This window comes from Scleropages formosus, chromosome 5 (assembly GCF_900964775.1).
Source record: "Scleropages formosus chromosome 5, fSclFor1.1, whole genome shotgun sequence".
Taxonomy (NCBI): domain Eukaryota; kingdom Metazoa; phylum Chordata; class Actinopteri; order Osteoglossiformes; family Osteoglossidae; genus Scleropages; species Scleropages formosus.
In genome coordinates, this window is record NC_041810.1 from 16,310,614 (window position 1) to 16,328,738 (window position 18,125).

Sequence of the window (18,125 nt, forward strand, 5' to 3'; positions counted from 1 at the left end):
GGCGTCAGGGAAAATGATCACCGAGCCAAGGGTGACGTGTCTGTGACGGCGAGTGACGGAAGCAACTGGCAGCCCAACTCTTTCCAGGTGCCCGTGTCAACATGACGGCGTTTGCATCACAGCACCGCAGCTCTGAAAGAGATCTACAGATGAAGGGAAATGCATGCTCTTAATAAATAAGAACATGAAAGCTGATCTCAAATGAAAAAACCTGAAAATAGCCACCTGTTCGCTGGACCGTAATGGCATTGGCAGAAAAAGGCAAAACAGGAAGGGGACATTTGCTGTCAAAGTTGGAGAGTGACAGTGGCTTGGGGAGGAGGAGATGGATGGAAAGTGGATCTAGGCACGGTGTTAATGAACCTGCCTTGGCTGTGTGCTCCGTCTGTTGTTTATAATCTACCACACTGGGTCACCCTCCTCTGACAGTCTATCCACCCTAATGAAAAGTCCCCTCCTAATGACCCAATCATGGTGTCTTTCCAGGCACCCTGCTGCGCGCTCCGTTGCCAGGGAAGGGGCTGTATTAATAATGACGGCCGTGTGTTTTACCTGACTGCCCCGACTCTAAGCTTGTGGGTTCAAAAGTGTGTGTGTGTGTGTGTGTGTGTGTGTGTGCAGTTGCCTTTGAGGCAGAAAGAGTAATGCTTGTGTCCATTATGCCACTTGATAACTTATCATTTTGTTGTGATATCGTGTCTTTAAAAAAGAGAGTAAAAGTATCAACACCGATGTAATTCCAAGGTCATGAAAGAATTATCAGCATGCACGATAAAGTAAGAACGTATTACGATGTGAAAACCGAACAGGGACGCATTCATTTTAAATGGAAAACATTACAGTTTAATTGCTAAGTTTTAATATTATGTTCATGGGGGAAAATGTTGATAGGTCATCTCTAATTGCACATGAATCACAGTCGCTTTTGATCTCAAAGCATGTTTTACGTTTTAATATTGAAATGGCTATAAATATATAAATATATACTTATTTATTTATATATCTATTTCAATATTGAAACAACTATGTAATGAACTGATGAATTACGTAGGTTAAAAGAAAGAGGATTTGGCAAACAGCGTGAACATGGATGGGATGGGACTTAATGTCAACATAGCAAGGCTTGGGATGGCAGGGGACCCACCAGGTGATGCCCCGGGGGCTGTTTGGACTGTCCTCTACGCCTCCCTGCTTCTCCCGGACACACACCAGTGGGCCCTGCTGACCCATTCCACACTGATGTCATATAAATGTCATGTGGATGGGAGAGGTATAATATCACTACCAAGAAAACACTTCCCTTCAAAGTGTTTATTATACATCCAGGAGAATACAAAATATAGATCAATGCAGCAGACATGTTTATGATAAAACACATTTCTTCTTAGCAAGGTGTTTTATACAAAGCATTTACAAGACCCCCCAGTCATATCAGGAATGTACAGACTTGTAACCGTGACAGTTACATTTAATTATTGAAATATACATTCAAATTATTTCTCTGTGTATAATAGCCAAGTACTTCAGAAGGGGACTGTGATTACACTCATCGCATTACTGAGCAAAAACGGGAGTCCAGTGTTTTCACTGAGGTTTGAAATAATTTTATTTCTTATCATGAGGTGCAATATCATTCAGGATGTATAACCCTCAGTTTTGACATGGCAAACAGCAACGGCAGCTGCTCTGCCTATACAGAACGACGCAACATGGGTATAAAACGTTGCAACAGTCTTTCAAAGCGAAGTTCAGCTGCACGTGTAAATTTATCCATTTAGCAGATGCATTTCTCCAAAACGAAAGTTCCGCAAGGTGTGTCCGTTTGGAAAGCCATACGCACCGGGGCAGTGCGTTCGTGGCGTTTTTTCGATGTCCTGTTACATTCAGCTCCAGCGGAACGCGGTTGAGCCGTGCAAGTCGGGGGAATCGAACTCCCACGCGTTCACACGTGATGATACATTCACTCATACAATCAAATAGGCCTGTAGAGGATGTGTGCTTAGGATGTCAAACTCGGACGCGACACAAACTTTGTCCAGTCCAGCATGTCCCGAGAAAGGGCGACACCCATCTTCTGAGTCTTTCCAAGCATTGCCTTTCTTAAGAAAATCTATGATGAAGCACTCCGTCTTTAAACATTTTTTTCTGCCTCGATTTCTTTAAAACAACAATAACAAACACAATAAGAACAAAGAGAAAATACTTGCAAAAAAATATTTCATCCTATGTACAGATTGTCTTTAAAATAAGTTATGACTACTGCGTACGCGTCGAAAAAGTTGGAAATGGCACACTGCGTTTTAGCTTATTTTAAGAAAAGTCTGCGTAGTATCCGAAATTCGACACAGTAGTTATAAACTTAATTTTGTGACATTTTTCTTTAGCATTTAAAGGCACGATAATTCGCTGCGAGAGAAAACTGCTTCATTTAGTGGTAAAGAAGTGAATGCATTCTTGTGCCTTTTCCAAAGTGGATGAACCTGATAACACGTTTTCACGTCTTTGCTGAATCCTGCCTAAAAAAAAAGAACCTTATCAATCTTTCAAACCCAACTTTTTAATACAGGTTAGTGCACCACAGATCGTAGAGGATGATTACATGATCCATTCAGTTTTTTTCTGTGCTAGAAGAACACACGTGGCAGTGTTGTACACAGTAAATCCCACTCGCTCCAGCTCTTTCCGCCAATGCTGGACTAACGGATCACGAGACTGTTCTTTACACACCAAGGCAAGCAAATACACCTCTGCATTGAGCTGCTTTTAGCTTTCCAGTGCCAAACTCCTTTCTGATATTTATAAAACACCGTGCTGACCTTCCTGAAGAAGCAATGAGAACACATCATGTATAATAGTTTTTAAGATATTCTAAAGGTTTTTTTCCATCATACTGCATAATATACAGTGGTGCATGAAAGCATGTGAACTCCTTGAGTCCTTTAGTTTTACCATTAAATGGTTATTTAATGAGAATCAGTGTTTCTCATGTGACATAATAGGTGTGTAGTGATTGACTCCATATGTTGCGTTAGAGGAAATCGTGTGTAGTAGAAACACACAAGTAGCACAGGTGCACATAAGTGTGGCCCAAGTTGTACTGGTTACACCAAGCAGGTTAGTAGAATCAGGTGCATAAATCATAACCATTTATCCATTTTACAAGTTTATTTCAAGATTTAAGATTTAGATTTTATGCAAGAATAATGCTATGGGGTTCACATACTTTCAAGCAGCACTGTATTTTGATTATGGTTTTGCAACACATTAAAAGGGACACCCCACTAAATGAAGAAATCACTCCACTGGACTGTTCATCTCAGGAAACAAACATTTTTCCATCTGCTGAAAGCTTTGGTCCCTGCATATGTCATATTCTCATATAGGATACATATAATAGTCATGTCACGTGCTAAACTCACACATACTGTCGAGCAGGTGGCTCAATACAGTACTCGAGTAAGACCAATTTATAATGCAGGAAAATAGATGTTTTGGCATTACTTTGACACACAGCATCTCAGCATCTTCCACAATGTGCGGTCCATACCAGGCCGCTGAGCCAAAATGACAAAGCCAGTCGCTGACGGTTGCGGAAGCTCGTCCGGTTTCCGTGGAGCAGAGGAGCTTCAGCTCCTTGGTGAGTCTTCGCCTTGAATCCATGTCAGAATTTATGTGATACAAGTTCCTCCTGCTGTGCCATGAATGACACATCAATCGCAACCTTTTTACATTCACAAAAGGTTTCTGCGCCCCCCACAGCTCTGAGAACGTGGCGACTTCTGCAGATATATACCTGAATCCCTATGAAGTAAATGGTCTTGTGAGATCAGCAGTTTCAACTCAGCATCTTTGTATCTGTGAACTGTAATATGGTTTGAGACTAGAGAAACGCCTTGTAAATAATTTAGCTCAACGGAGAACTTTAGAGACTGAAAAAAAAAAAAAAAAAACCTTTTAAAATAGATAAATAAATAAATACAACAACAACATAAATTTCTGGCTCTGCAAACATGCAGCCATTGCTGAATGCAACATTAAAGTGCACCTAATCACCTATGTCATGTATGAATAACGTGCAAAACATGAATTGCCTGAGACTGGATCGAGGTCCGTGAATCTGGAAGATGCATTTCGTTTCAGGCAGAAAGAAACATTCATCTGCATCACTGCTTATGTTACATTCCTTTTTCACAATTACAACCTGATGGTTGTATCACATGCAGGATATTATAGTAGCTATTTTCAAAAATAAAAAAAAAAAATGAAGAAATCTCAAAAAGAAGAACCACATGGCTTGGACTTCGGCTCATTTGGCACAATACACGATCCACCAAGGACGATGTTTTAGGGCCACAGGAACAATGAAGCGAGTCAAGTCTGACCTTATTTGGATTCATATTCACATTCTGATAAACATTTCACTGAAAAATTCCCATTTTTAATATTAAATTTAGGATGTCAGAAAACTTGAACACCTTACCCGCCCAGTGAGACTTTTACTGCTCATACATAAATACGTACAGTAATGCTTTGGATTAAAACAGGTGAAAACTGCCATGTGTGGAATGAAGGGAAGTGAGGGGACCGTGAGGAGTGGGAAGGAAGAGCGAGGAGAGCGCAGGCCTAGTGGACGTAGTAAAGCCAGTAGACGAGGTTGAAGAAGGTGAAGGCGATGGGGAAGATCACCCGAGACCACTTGTCTATGGCGTTCACGTCCGTCAGGTCGGGGATCTTCACCTTCAGCTGGGACGCTCTCCTCCGCAGGTGGCCTTTCTTACGGTTCCCTGAGGCTTGGTCCCCGGGGGGTCGCCCGTACGGGTCCCGGACCCCCATGGGCCGCCGGTACTGGACACTGGCCGTGTCAAAGGAGAAGACGGCGGCCCGTGGGTCGCTGAGACCTGTCAGCATCTCGGAGCCGCTCACCTCGTTGCGGATCTCCAGGTTGGAGAGGAGGATGTTGCCGTGAGCGTCCACCTGCATGGGGCGTTTTTTGTGTGTGTGTGTGTGTGTGTGGGAGGGGGGGGATGAAACAGAAAAACCAGGGCATTGATCAGTTACAAACCATTAGGCTGATTGGAAATTCTGGCTACAGGACCACATTTATTTTGGTAAAGTAACATCTAGTAGGGCAGATGGCTCCGAGCAGACAGTTCAATTAGAAAGTGAGAGAACAGCGGACTCAGATCGCAGCCACTCCTCCGTCCTTCAGGATATGGGCATGAATTGGACACACCATCAGTGTTATTTCTTTTGCAGTTAATTCGCAGGTATAGTAATTCGTAGAGCTTGTTTTGGAACCTCCACATGGACAGTACTGGGGCCTTAGGATTCTTTAAAAAAGAATCTGTTGCTGGCACAGTGGTTAGCGCTGGTGCCTCACAGGTCCTGGACTATGCTTTTGGACATGGTTAATCTGCGTGGAGTTTGTCTGTTCTCTCTATGTTCGGGTGGGTTTCCCCGGGGTGCTCCTGTTCCCTCCCACAATCCACACTTGTGTTTCCAGTTGATTTGGTGACTCTGAATTGATTACGGTGTGTGTGTTTTCACGATTGCCCTGTACTCCGCCGGTGTGGACGGATGGTAATTCTCTCAGTTCGTGAGACTTCTCTCAGGTATTTTTGCAGAATTTATTTATGATCAAATTTAATTGAAATACAAAAAATAAACGCCAGTGCGTCGATCCATTAGTCTGTGACACCGACAACTTTCAGATCAAATGTCGGTTTATTATGACTCACAGAGATGGTTTTTGTCGACAGCACTGAATTGGATAATAAAACACTACAAGAGCTAGTTCGTTAAATGTAAATAACAATTAATTGACAAAGATAAATGTTATCCTAACATCCTGATGGCAATCAGCAGGGATTCATTTACTGAATTCCTAGGTGGGTTTAATGCAATTAGTGCTCTGCGACACACCGCTAAGTCATGAGTCGAGATACAGTCAGGTGTGGGAGCTGGATTTAGAGCTTCCGAGGCTATATGCAGTAGGAAGAAGAATGCACTGACAGTCAATGCCGGAGTACTGTCCCCAACAATAACAGCATCAGAATCATCATTATTATAATCATCAACTTCATCGTCACTCTCATCAGAGGCGCCAGATACAGTAACTGCTCAGTTCAGCCTCTCCCGCTCCCTTGGCCAACTTAGCAGACGTCCAAAAATAGTCTGTAAATGGCCACACCTGGGAGCGATTTGGCCATTTGTCTCAATCACAGTCTTTCTGAACTTATTTATACAACATAATATATGCAAATTATTTTTTTTCTTTATATTGTATATTGCAATCAGGGGCTGAGACTGATCGGGAGGGTTTATAAATAACGGCACGGCCTGCAACTGTAGCCGGGGGAGGCGGGTCTGTCACACGGGATGTCTGCGTGACAGAGGTGGAACGTGTGGCTTCGCTTGACAACTCGTTTCCCTCACTGGCGCCATATGCCACCCACCCCCCATTCATGCTGTCACGCACGCCCTGTTCAGAAAAGGGGCCAGTGCTCAGTGCGTGTCAGCCCTAACGCTGGGACGGTGGGATGGGGCGTCTGGGGGGCCGCACTGAGCCAACCTGCTGAAAGCTGATGCCAGTGTGGCATCCTGTCACTTTACATCACAGCGCATAGACAGGAAAAGTCACTGAGGGATGAATGATCACTCAAACAGTATTTCTTATATGGATATCATTAGTTATTATTATTAGACCCACCAAAACAAAGAAACTAACTAAACTTTTAAATTGATTTTTAGGAGTTACAGGTAGTTATTGAAGCCCCACCTCAAATATATGTAATGATTTATAAAGCGGTGTCCTCCACAGTGTGCATTAAGGTTTAGCTCTGCAGCATGTACAGTTTGTGAGACCGTTGAACATGTCCTTGAGAGCGGGCAGAAACGAAAGGAGGAGGGCACATGTAAAGACAAAATGAAATATTTATGCGTAATGTGATCGTAATGTAATATTAGAATTTTGTACAGTGCAGTTTTCTAATATAGCATTTTATCTCATGCAGCTTTTGTGCTGCTATTGGATTTCTAGCGGGAGCGTCTGGCGATCATTGTTATGTGCATTCTCGTGCCTTGTTACGAGCACCATCTGGATCTCCATCACATAAATGGCCGGTTAACCTTATCCTTTGCGCCGCAGAGCTAAAATTGCGGAAAGCTCCTGTCATCCTCATGCTGAAATTATGCATATAATTTGAAAGCAGTGGCAAGAAGAGGTAGACGGAAAAAAATACACATCTGTCTCCCGCCAGCATTTGAGCGCATCCAGGCACGAGGTGGCAGCTATTAGGTGCTAATGTGTCCGTAAACACTTGTATTGATCACTTGGCTGAAGAGGACGTGAGGGATCTGAAACGACGATCTATACCCCTCCTGCTGTGGGAAAGTAAAATAGCAGGACAAGCGCTGTGGAATAGTTAAAAAAAAAAGCGCAGAGGTGATGTAATGTCACGTGTGCATTGTTCCCGTGTTCTCACAATTTGCTTAACCTCCGCAAAACCCCAGCTGATGGCTGAGAAAAGGAAGCTCAATCTAAATCGCTGATCCACCAGCAAAGAAAAGCACAGCATCAGCTGATTTCCATCTTGTCTCCAAGTTTGGTTTTTTTCCCTCACATTTGGTACTACAGATGTTAAAAATGTTGTACTTTTTATCATTTACTTTTTTCCTTGTCATGATGCTCTTATAAGTCAATTGACACAACCAGTCCTGCTCTTCTGGGTCTGCCTTTAGGTGTTTGCAATTAATAATAATGAGGAAAAAAAAAAAAAAATAATAATAATAAAAAACAAGAGAAGGCTTTCAGTTGTGTACATGCTGCTTTGAGGTGAAAACGATCACCAGGATGGTGTGACTCTGAAGGAAACATGGACTGTCCATGTTGGGGGCACTGCTGATGTACTTCAGAGGGACATCAGAGAGATGGCCAGGGCTTCTGTGTCAGGGGGTCGCAGAACAAAGCCTGGCTTTGATCTCACAACCATTGCGTGGAGCGAAAATGTCGCGGTGTGAACCCGAGGTCAAAGGGACCGTGGTACCCGACAGTTCGGCACGAACTTCAACAAAGGTGTCTTATACATTATTTTACATGCATATTCTTACACGGTGTGGTGAAAAAGAAAGAAAGTTTGTATGCATGGGGAGCACAGTAGCAAAGCGGATTGCACCGGTATCTCGGAGCTGCAAGGCTATGAGGTTGAAGCCAGCTGTGTGGACTATGCATGTTGTCCTAGTGTTTGTGGGGGTTTTCTCCTATAGCCCAAAGATGTGCTTCAGGTTAACCAGCGACTTCAAACTCAACATACAGTGTGTGTGAGACTGGGACCGGCATCCCTCCAGGATGTCCCCTGCCCCATTCGTCCAGGATAGGCTCTGGACCGCTGTGACCCTACAATGGACAAGCTGCTCTTGATGACAGAAGGTTAAATTTTATATACACACACAGACACACATTTTCTGAACCGCTTGTCCTATACAGGGTTGCAGGGAGCCAGAGCCTACCCAGCAACAGAGGGCATAAGGCCAGAGGGGGAGGGGACACACCCAGGACGGGACACCAGTCCATCACAAGGCACCCCAAGCAGGACTCGAACCCCAGACCCACTGGAGAGCAGGACCCGGTCCAACCCGGTCCAATCCACTGCACCCCCCCTTCAATTTTATATACTGATGTATAAATGATTTTCATGTATTTTTCTTCAAGCCCTAGTAGACAAATCTAACTTTATGCAAAAAAATTACAAATACTTCATTCTGTTAAATTCTTAACTTACTTTAACATGTTAACTTTTTTATATTAACTTATTTAAAAAACAGGATTGAAAACCCTTGTGTAATAAATAACCAGCGACTCAGTAAGGTGTACAAACCCCCCGCCCCAAGTAGCACTGACTTGACATATGCAATTCTTACACGAGTTTAATTGTGTGTTACTTGTGGGTGTTACAAACACCTCTGAAAAGAGGAATTGAATTTCCAGGTATTCCAAACAGACACACACACACACACACACACACACACACACACAGACACACACACACGTCTACAATTGCTTGTCCCAAGCAGGGTCACGGTCAGCCGGAGCCTAACCTGGCAACACAGGGCACAGGGCGGGAGGGGGAGGGAATACACCCAGGATGGGACACCAGGCCATCGCAACCCACCCCAAGCAGGACTCGAACCTCAGACCCACCAGAGAGCAGAACCCGGCCAAACCCGTAGCACCGCTGCACCCCCCGTATTCCAAACATTACATTACAATTTCCAGCTATACCTGTGACATTATAAAGATTACAGGCACATCATATAAAGTAACCTACTAGTATGGCAAGGGTTCAACAGACTCAATGTAATTTGCAGTATGGATTGCCAGTGTGAAGGGGGTGCGGTGGGGCAGTGGGTTGGACCGTGTCCTGTTCTCCGGTGGGTCTGGGGTTCGAGTCCCGCTTGGGGTGCCCTGCGATGGACTGGCGTCCCATCCTGGGTATGTCTCCTCCCCTTCCAGCCTTACGCCCTGAGTTGCCGGGTTAGGCTCCGGTTCCCCGCAACCCCGTATGGGACAAGCGGTTCAGAAAATGTGTGTATGTGTGTGTGATTGCCAGTGTCATCACTTCCAGCCATGTGTTCGTGAGGCAGTATGAGTCATGTGTTTTACTGTGTTCTGTACCACCTGCACAGTTACATTTACCAATCAACCTTGTATCCCTGCTTGCGGTCAGGAAGGAGTCTTTAAAAAAATTACAATTTTGCTCATTTTTGTACTGTAGCGATGTTGTATGTAATTAAACCTGACAAATGATAAGGATGCTGATGCAGGCATTCTGCTGAAACGCATCCGTGTTGTGCAAATTAAAAATTGATTTTAATAATTTCCTGTCTTCTCTCCCATTGTGTTTTCTTAAGACGATAAGGTGTGTAATAGACACATTTTGTGTAGGAGATTGTTCCCTACCATAAAAAGGGGATGCTTTAAAAGGGATAGGTGAGGGGAAAGGAAAGGCAAAGGGAGATGGAACCCAAAAATAACAGTGACAGTGAACTGGTGCCACTGTTGTATTCCTGCTATTCACATAAAAAGGAGATTGTCTTGATTTTATATTAAATCATTTAGCTGATTTCTTTTGTCAAGGGAACTTACACTTATTTGCCCATTTATATACATTTATTTAGCAGACACTTTTTTCCAAAGCAACTTCCACTAAACTCTGTGTAGTGTTATCAGCCCACACACCTTATTCACCAAGGTGACTTACACTGCTAGAAACACTACTTACAATGGGTCACTCATCCATACATCAGTGGAACACACCCTCCCTGTCACTCACACACTATGGGGGAACCTGAACAACATGTCTTTGGACTGTGGGAGGAAACCAGAGCACCCAAAGGAAACCCACACAGACACAGAGAGAACATGCAAACTCCACACAGAGCAAACCCACGTCCTCTTGCACCACCCAGGTGCGGCGAGACAGCAGCACTACTCGCTGTATCGCTGTGTTAACCTCACTACCTTAGTACTTAGTACTTACCCCTTAATTTAGGGTAAGTACTTTGCTCAGAGTTACTGCAAACAGAGATGGGAGTTCAACTAGCAATCGCTGGGTGCAAAGGTAGTAGCTCTAACCGCTACAGTACCAGTGGCCCTGCTTCAGTTTTTATTTAGTATAAAAATCCACCCAGGCTCTCGAGGTTTAGACTGATAGAATTTCAATATGTATATTTCTATGTTATATAGAGTATGTGTGTATCTATGTAGACATACGTATGTGTGACTTCATGCTGGTAGGTTTGGCACTATAAATTAACAAGATTTTATTAATGAGGCCACTACAGAGCTACATTCACATGCTCTTGAGTGATAAGGAGAGTGAAGGCATCGGTACGATGTACTTGCTTTGAGTGCGCATGCACTCGGTTGCGATGCTCAACTCGTACAACTGGGAAATAACACAGATCTTAGGGAAGACGATCAATTATTCAGACACATGTTATGAAGCAAATGAACGCAATGCAGTGGGTATTCAGTAAGAACTAAGGTTTCTAAACACACACTCATCTTCGGTGACACATTTACATAATAACCGCAGTAGCATGCCATCTCTTTCACATAAAAAGTTTATGGAGATATAATATTTCACTGAAGAAATGGATAGTGACAGCAGGAAAGCAGCTCATGGAGGCAAAGCCAGATGGGAATTAACTTGGCCAATGGCCAAAGTGGAAATATGAATCAGGTAAAACTCCTCACAACACCTTATAGAATAGTAGCCTTTACCAAGGTGATTTTTCTTTATTTATTTATAATATTTTCAGATTGAATGAAATCACAGTTAAATCAGTCATTGCTAGTATGTTATGGATTTGCATTTGCCGATGTAATGGTGGGAGGCTGGCTGTGTGAAGATTACTTCTGGCACCTATTTCTTGGCAGAACCCCAGTGTGTTAGTTCCAGGCATCCGACAGCATGTCAGTAAGGGGTACAGGTGCATGGTTCGAGAGTTGCTGCTCTAGAGACAGGCAGGCGAATGGCTGTCTTTTGGCTGGGGAGAGGATCAGATCGTCAGATTGACACCTAAGGCTGATACTGTCTGACGTGCTGCTCTCTTGAAGGTATCAAGCTACAGACAATTTCAGAAAAAAAGATCTTTAATCTTTCCTGATGTTCCTTCTAGCTCCATGGAAGGAGAGACATTGATATTTGACAGGTTTTTTGATAGGTCATTTGATGCTTTGTGACACAAAGGAGAAAGGATCCATCATTTTTGGTACGTGTGAAGATACCAGTTAACAAAATACAAATAAAGATAATCGCTGTTGAAATGGTGTAAAATATAAATTAACTCTTCATGTTAACTGAATAAATGATCAAAAAGTCCACTATGCTTTAAACTAATACCAATGAGGCATAAACGACCATTTGTGTTAAATGACTGTTAAATGTTAAATGGCTTGACTTTAATTACATATCACTATAGTGAAACCTATATAATTATGCTCATGCTGCACTAAATACATTGAGATGTATAACCAGAAAGTGGAAAATACTCATGAATCCATTATATATTGAAAGCTTAATGTGCAACTTTCTTTAGTTAAAGACATACTCTTATCTGGGCTTACAAGATCTCTGTCTTTATAAAATTAAACAAAAAAGAGAGCGCGAAGAATGTATTGGATTGAAAGTCTCGCTTGATTCTGTGAAATATCTTGAAATTAAATTACTATTACTGCACAAATAAAAGTATTGTACCGAATTGTACTGCAATTTTAACACTGAGGTTTTTTTAATGTAGAAAATCTGAAATTTGCTGTCACTAAATGTCAAGGCACAGTGAAAAAAGAATCCATCAAAAACTGGCCTAAAAGTGCAAAAAAAAAAAAAAAGAGATCAGGATCATTGCTGTCCATAGAGGCGTCAGCCAACAATGGAAACACAATGGGATGGAAATGACTCCAGAGATCTTTTTTGATTATCACTGTTCGTTTTATTGCCATGACAACAGATTTTATAAGCTAAATCCTCTCAGTATGTTTTGGGTAGAAAAACGAAAGAAAAAAAAGATCTCTACCTGTACTTTGTTGGTTTCCACTCTGGCCTTCTCATTATTGGTTTTCATGGCCTTGTCTGCAGCTTTCTTCTGCAGATGAGGGCCCCGTCCAAAGAAGATATAGTTGACAAAAGCATACTCCAACAGCGCCAAGAAGACGAAGAAGAAGCAGCCCATCAGGTAGATGTCGATGGCCTTCACGTAGGGGATCTTGGGCAGGGTTTCCCGCAAGTGGGTGCTAATGGTGGTCATGGTGAGCACCGTGGTGATACCTGGAGAGAAGGCAAAGACGGCCGTCGGCCAAGCCATCAGCCAGGACTGTGGGAGCCGTGCTTTAGCAGCTTTCTAGGCATCTGCTGAAACTGACTCCTTTCCAAATGAATGACGAGTCCCTATGTCTATCACGCTCCAAATCCTGGGAGTTGAGGGATTTGCTTCATTATTCACCGGGATCATACTGTCACTGAAACAGCATTTCATTAGAGCTAAATAAACCTTTTACACCTCCTGCTGAAATAATGCCCAGAAACTAAGGTTAAAATGAAATATTATAATCTTTACTTATCGCCCCCAAGTCATTTTATTGTTTCAATAAATTTAACTTTTTTTCTTTTTTTTTTTTTGATGAAACACCTTGGAAATATCGTGTCAAAATTGAGTACAGTTGATGTAAAAAATTAGTTTTTGATCTTCACAAGGCTTTCAGTTAAAAAGTTAAAAGCCACTTTGTCTTCTCAGGTCAAGGACACCTGTGGATTTCCTTTGTTTTGACTCTTCCATCCAATTTGTCCCATGCACATATTGCTCAGGCTGTCGAGGTGTACTCAAAGTTTTCACTGCATGCGATATTACATATGGCATAGACCATTTATAATCTTCCACAGTTTAATCTCAGTATTTTAGGTTAAGGAAACCTAAATGATTTAACAAGGTCTGTTCCAAAAAACAGTGAAACTACATTCATAATGTCTTCTATGACTGGTCTAATTTTGCAGTTGGAGGTAAGATTGACCGAATATATATATATATTTTTTTTTTCTTTTTTTTAAATGCTCTTTTACAGATCTTTGAAAATGTAATACTGGTCAACACAACAAATGAATTTACACAGCATTTATCACTATAGTTATGGCGAATTTAACAATCTCACAGTCCATTTGGACACTGTGTGTCAGCAACTTAAAGAAAGATAAACCCATGCTGGCTAAGATGGGAAAAGAGAGCAGTCGTGCCCGGACATGGCACCATGGGCCCAGACGGGTCACACTGGAGCACTGTGACAGATGCTCAGGCTGTCACCTGAAGAAAACAACAATAAGCAATCTGGCATGGGAGCATGATCACAGTTCGCCAGAACCTCCAGCTTGGCTTCCTTCCCTGAGGTACTCAAAGAAGTTGAGTGCACTCTCCTGTCGGAGAGCGATAAGGAAGGACCTGGCTGGAAGGGGGTAGGTTTATAGATTGGCCATTAAAACTGCAGACGAAGAGGTCTCAGAAACCCATTTTCACATCTACATGGTGCTTATATGTCACCTGTGTCTCCTTTTTCAAAATTTGACTCTTTTCATCAAATATAGAACACCTCAGCTGACATGGGACAAGAATATTTTTAACCATGAGGTTTGAAAGCATTTCAATTTTAAAGCGTCAAGCCAGATATGCCATTTTTCATCTCTTCTCGACTCTGCTCACATAAAAGATGTCTCTCTTGTTCCGTTCTTTGATCCACACGTGAGCCTCCCACAGTGACCTTCCTCTTTGTGTTGAAAGCGGCGCTCACCGGAGGGTCATTAATGACTTGTAATTGACTGCTAGGACCTTGAGAGCCCAGGGACAAGGTGGCGAGTTAAAGCCTCTAGCGTCAGTTGACGTCTGTTTTAGCACTGCATGCAGTAAATCTCTTTAGACCAATGAGACAGAAGCACACACACACACACACACACACACACACACACACACACACACATACAGTCATCCACTAGCCTCAGTGGAGTCCAAGTGCAGCTCTCTCTATGTTCCCTCCACTTATTGGTTATGTCACAGAACTTCTTCCAGTTTGTTCACAAGCACCATATACCCCCATAAGCATCAGTATTTTAAATTGCTTTGAAAAACCAATCATAACTTTCCCCTAAAAACGGTAATATATCATACAAACACATTGCAAACCTTCCATGTGTAAATTTTCATTAAAATCAAAACATTCTACTTTTAAATAGAAATTTGGCTCAGTAGGCTTGCACTGGAAAAGCTTTGATGTTGTGAAGTTTTCCTCTCTTCCTATATTATAACTAGGTCGCTACTTAATACAGAAATTTGGTCGTCAGTCATACTGAATGTTTTAATACTTAACAACACCCTGTGATATTCACTCTTAAAACTGTTACTTATATAAGATGAAAAACAGAAACTGAATAATTCTTACCAAGAGTAACAAATAGGGTGAAATCCAATATAATCATTGCCAATGAAAACAGTGAAAAGTGGCAAATTCAATGTTAAATGTATGTATTAAATTTTAAAGCTGGTAACTACTGTAACTGAACTTGGCACCTGCACCTGCACCCCAACTAACTAACCGCAATGGGGAGGACTAGAGAACAACACTGGGTTGGTCACCTAGGGCAACTCTGGCAGCAGAGGCATCATAGTTGATCCAGAAGGAGACCCAGGATAGGATGGTGATCAGGATGGAAGGCATGTATGTCTGCAGGATGAAGTAACCAATGTTCCTCTTCAATTTGAAGCTCAACGACAGCCGGGGGTAGGATCCTGGAGGTGGAGTCGACACGAATGACAGTCAAATGTGTAAATGCTCAAGAGAAAAGATACCGATGGACTCTTCCGTGGGAATGAGTGTGCAGTGGGAGTCAGAACAGTAAGATGACACTGACTACGTGACAAGGCACAGAGTCATAGAACATTTCCGGATTTATTCCTTGACACCAAAATTTAATGAAACACCTGACAAGCACCTATATGTCTCGTGTCATGTTTTGCTCTCATTACAGGAAACAATGGTTCATGACTGGTTTTCTCTCCTTAGAGTTGGCAAGCAGACAGGAGGCCTCCATGCGAGCTTATGAAATGTGCCATTTGCACGCACAGTCATGGGGATGATTCAGAGCTTTTCCAGGAATGATCTGTGCTAATCTCAATGCAGAGAGAAGAAAAGCGTTGTTTCCACAGACAACAATGCACATGATTCCAACATTTTGAAACTATGGAAGACACTTTTGAAGAACATAGCATTACAATAAAAAAATCATAATAATTATATAAGGGTGTGTAACCTAATGTAAAATGGTGTTGAAAGAGTACTGAAACACCAATATATAAATATACCTCGTGCAGATGTATGACTCGAGCGGTGCGAGTGGTGTGTTGGTATACCTGTGGTGAACACAACTTTCTTGGACAGGGTTTTGTAGTTGATGATGGAGAACTGGGGCAGCTCGATGTTGTCCACCCCAGTGACGGCGCTCCCGCCTTTCCAGTAAAACTCAATGTCATCTGTGGTGTAGCCGTCTGAAACAGAGAAAGACAGTGAGAAAGTGCAGAGGCGGAGTCATGCTCAGCTGGATCGCCCTACGACTCGTGACACATGGGGTGTAGAATGGCACAGGCTTGACTGAGATGGAAAGCCAGATCGTGAATGACAGTCAGCTGCGAGCAACGCGGCACCACGGTAGATGTCTGCGGTAAGCGCCCCTGCGGTGAGGACATCCGCGGTGGCTGCGTTCTGAGAACTTCAGACATGCACGCTCTCTTTCATCAGCGTCCTGACAACCCCTCGCACCTCCATCCCTCCGCCCCGGCTGGCCAATAAGCTCCCTGCAAAAGCCGACTTCAATGCGCACAGATCAAAGTCGCTCCCAACGAACAACTGTGCATCCGTGGGAGGGTGGGTTTTTTTTTTTCTTTTACATCGGCAAACATGGCAGGAAGAATGCAGAGTTGGCAGCGGCTGGCCGCTGCTCCTGCGGACACAGTGAGTCAGAACCCCCAGTCCTCCAGCATTACAGAGAGAGCAGGTCCATCTTAGCATTAACCACTGCTGCAGGACTATATAACTTCAGTCCTGGAGGGCGAAACCCACAGGGTTTGGGATCCGGCTGGGCAACGGAACACCTGACTCAACTTATTCTTTTGATTCAATCCTTTTCATTCTCGTTCTGAGCTCATGCTGGTGTAAGAAGAGCTGCAAAACCCTTCACGACCTGTAGACAGACAGCTCTGCCCTGCACACTGGCTCACCCTCTTATTGTCTGTGCAGAGGATGGACTTGGTTAGATTCCTCTCCACCTGGATAACTTTAGATCATTTCTGCATATGGCAAGAGAGTTTGGTACTAACTCACAGAGATGAACCAATGATAGAGCAATGTGGGCGTTTGGACTGCTGAGGCTCCTCATGTGCGGACTCCGCTCGCTCCTGTAATGGCAATTAAACAGAGCTGCCAATGTGTAATGAGTCAGCTGTTGCGTACTAATTATAAACATTTCTCTTTCAACAGCAGCCCAGCAGCACAGCTGACTGGTGACTCGGAAACACTTGCGTTTCCATCAAATCCAAGTTTCATCGACAGTCACCGGTTCTTCCGTTTCCTCCTGTCCGACACAGATGCACAATCTGACATTTGAAATGTAGATTTAATAAGATTTTCTATGAATTTAATGCTATTATAGCAGTAGATGACATTATTATTATTTACCAGCATCTAGCTGCTATTCAGGGTGACTTGTAATGTTAGGTTTGTACACTGAGCTACTTAAAATGATTGCCCATTTATAGAACAAGCTAACATTACTGTAACAGTGTAAGGCAAATACCTCAATCAAGGGTACTTTGAGGGTAAACTACATAGTGCATAACTCCTATGCTACGTGATGGCCATAAAATGCATAGCTGTTACCTGTATTTGTAAATATGTGAGCGGTGCATTAAGTAAAGATGTTAAGACTGTATTTTCAGTTCTTTATTTATTTATTTATTTTCTTTTTTTTTCTTGGATTGACAGTACGGGGTAGCGCAAGGTGAGCTGCACACTGTATGGACAGCTGAATGTTTACACAGACCGGCTGTGTGTTTGGCTAGTGCTCGCTACAGCAGGGGTGGAGGGCGCTCTCTGCCAGGAGCCCGCTGCACAGACACCAGACTCTCACGTAGAAGCTGGAGCCAGGACCTGACTCACTCGGGGGACAGCAGATGTCCGCTCAATAGCCCCCCCGCCACCCCTCCTTTGGACCGGAGCAGCGCCATCGATTACCCTAATTAGACAGGAAGGCGCTGATTTGGTGCCACGCATGATGTCATTTCGCAGATGCGAGCGCCCGAATGTTCTCAGCATGTGTACTGCGAAGGCCCGGGCATCTTCATCGGCCTCTGATTCACTGACCGGTGACTCTGAACCCTTCGAAGGAGCGGCGCGGACAGAAAGCGAAGACAGCGAGGGCCCTTGCCTGCCGTCGTCAGCAAAGAATGAAAAACGAGGCTGATTTAATTTTCCTTGAGATCACAATTTGTTTTTTGGACCAAATATTAAGAGGAGAAAATGCTGAATAAAG

At 43.2% G+C, this 18,125-nt stretch overlaps 1 protein-coding gene across 1 annotated transcript in view; it reads right to left on the reverse strand.

Moving 5' to 3' along the window:
• Positions 1-1,304: 1,304 nt before the first annotated feature.
• LOC108938825 (gamma-aminobutyric acid receptor subunit beta-1-like) overlaps positions 1,305-18,125 on the reverse strand; it is a 47,134-nt gene continuing 30,313 nt past the window's right edge. Inside the window, exons 6-9 of the mRNA XM_018759768.2 lie at positions 15,952-16,086; positions 15,178-15,330; positions 12,580-12,830; positions 1,305-4,974 (exon numbers count right to left, since the gene is read on the reverse strand). Of these exons, the coding sequence (XP_018615284.1) occupies positions 4,624-4,974; positions 12,580-12,830; positions 15,178-15,330; positions 15,952-16,086 (890 nt within the window). The 3' untranslated portion in view covers positions 1,305-4,623. The remainder of the gene's footprint in view (positions 4,975-12,579; positions 12,831-15,177; positions 15,331-15,951; positions 16,087-18,125) is intronic.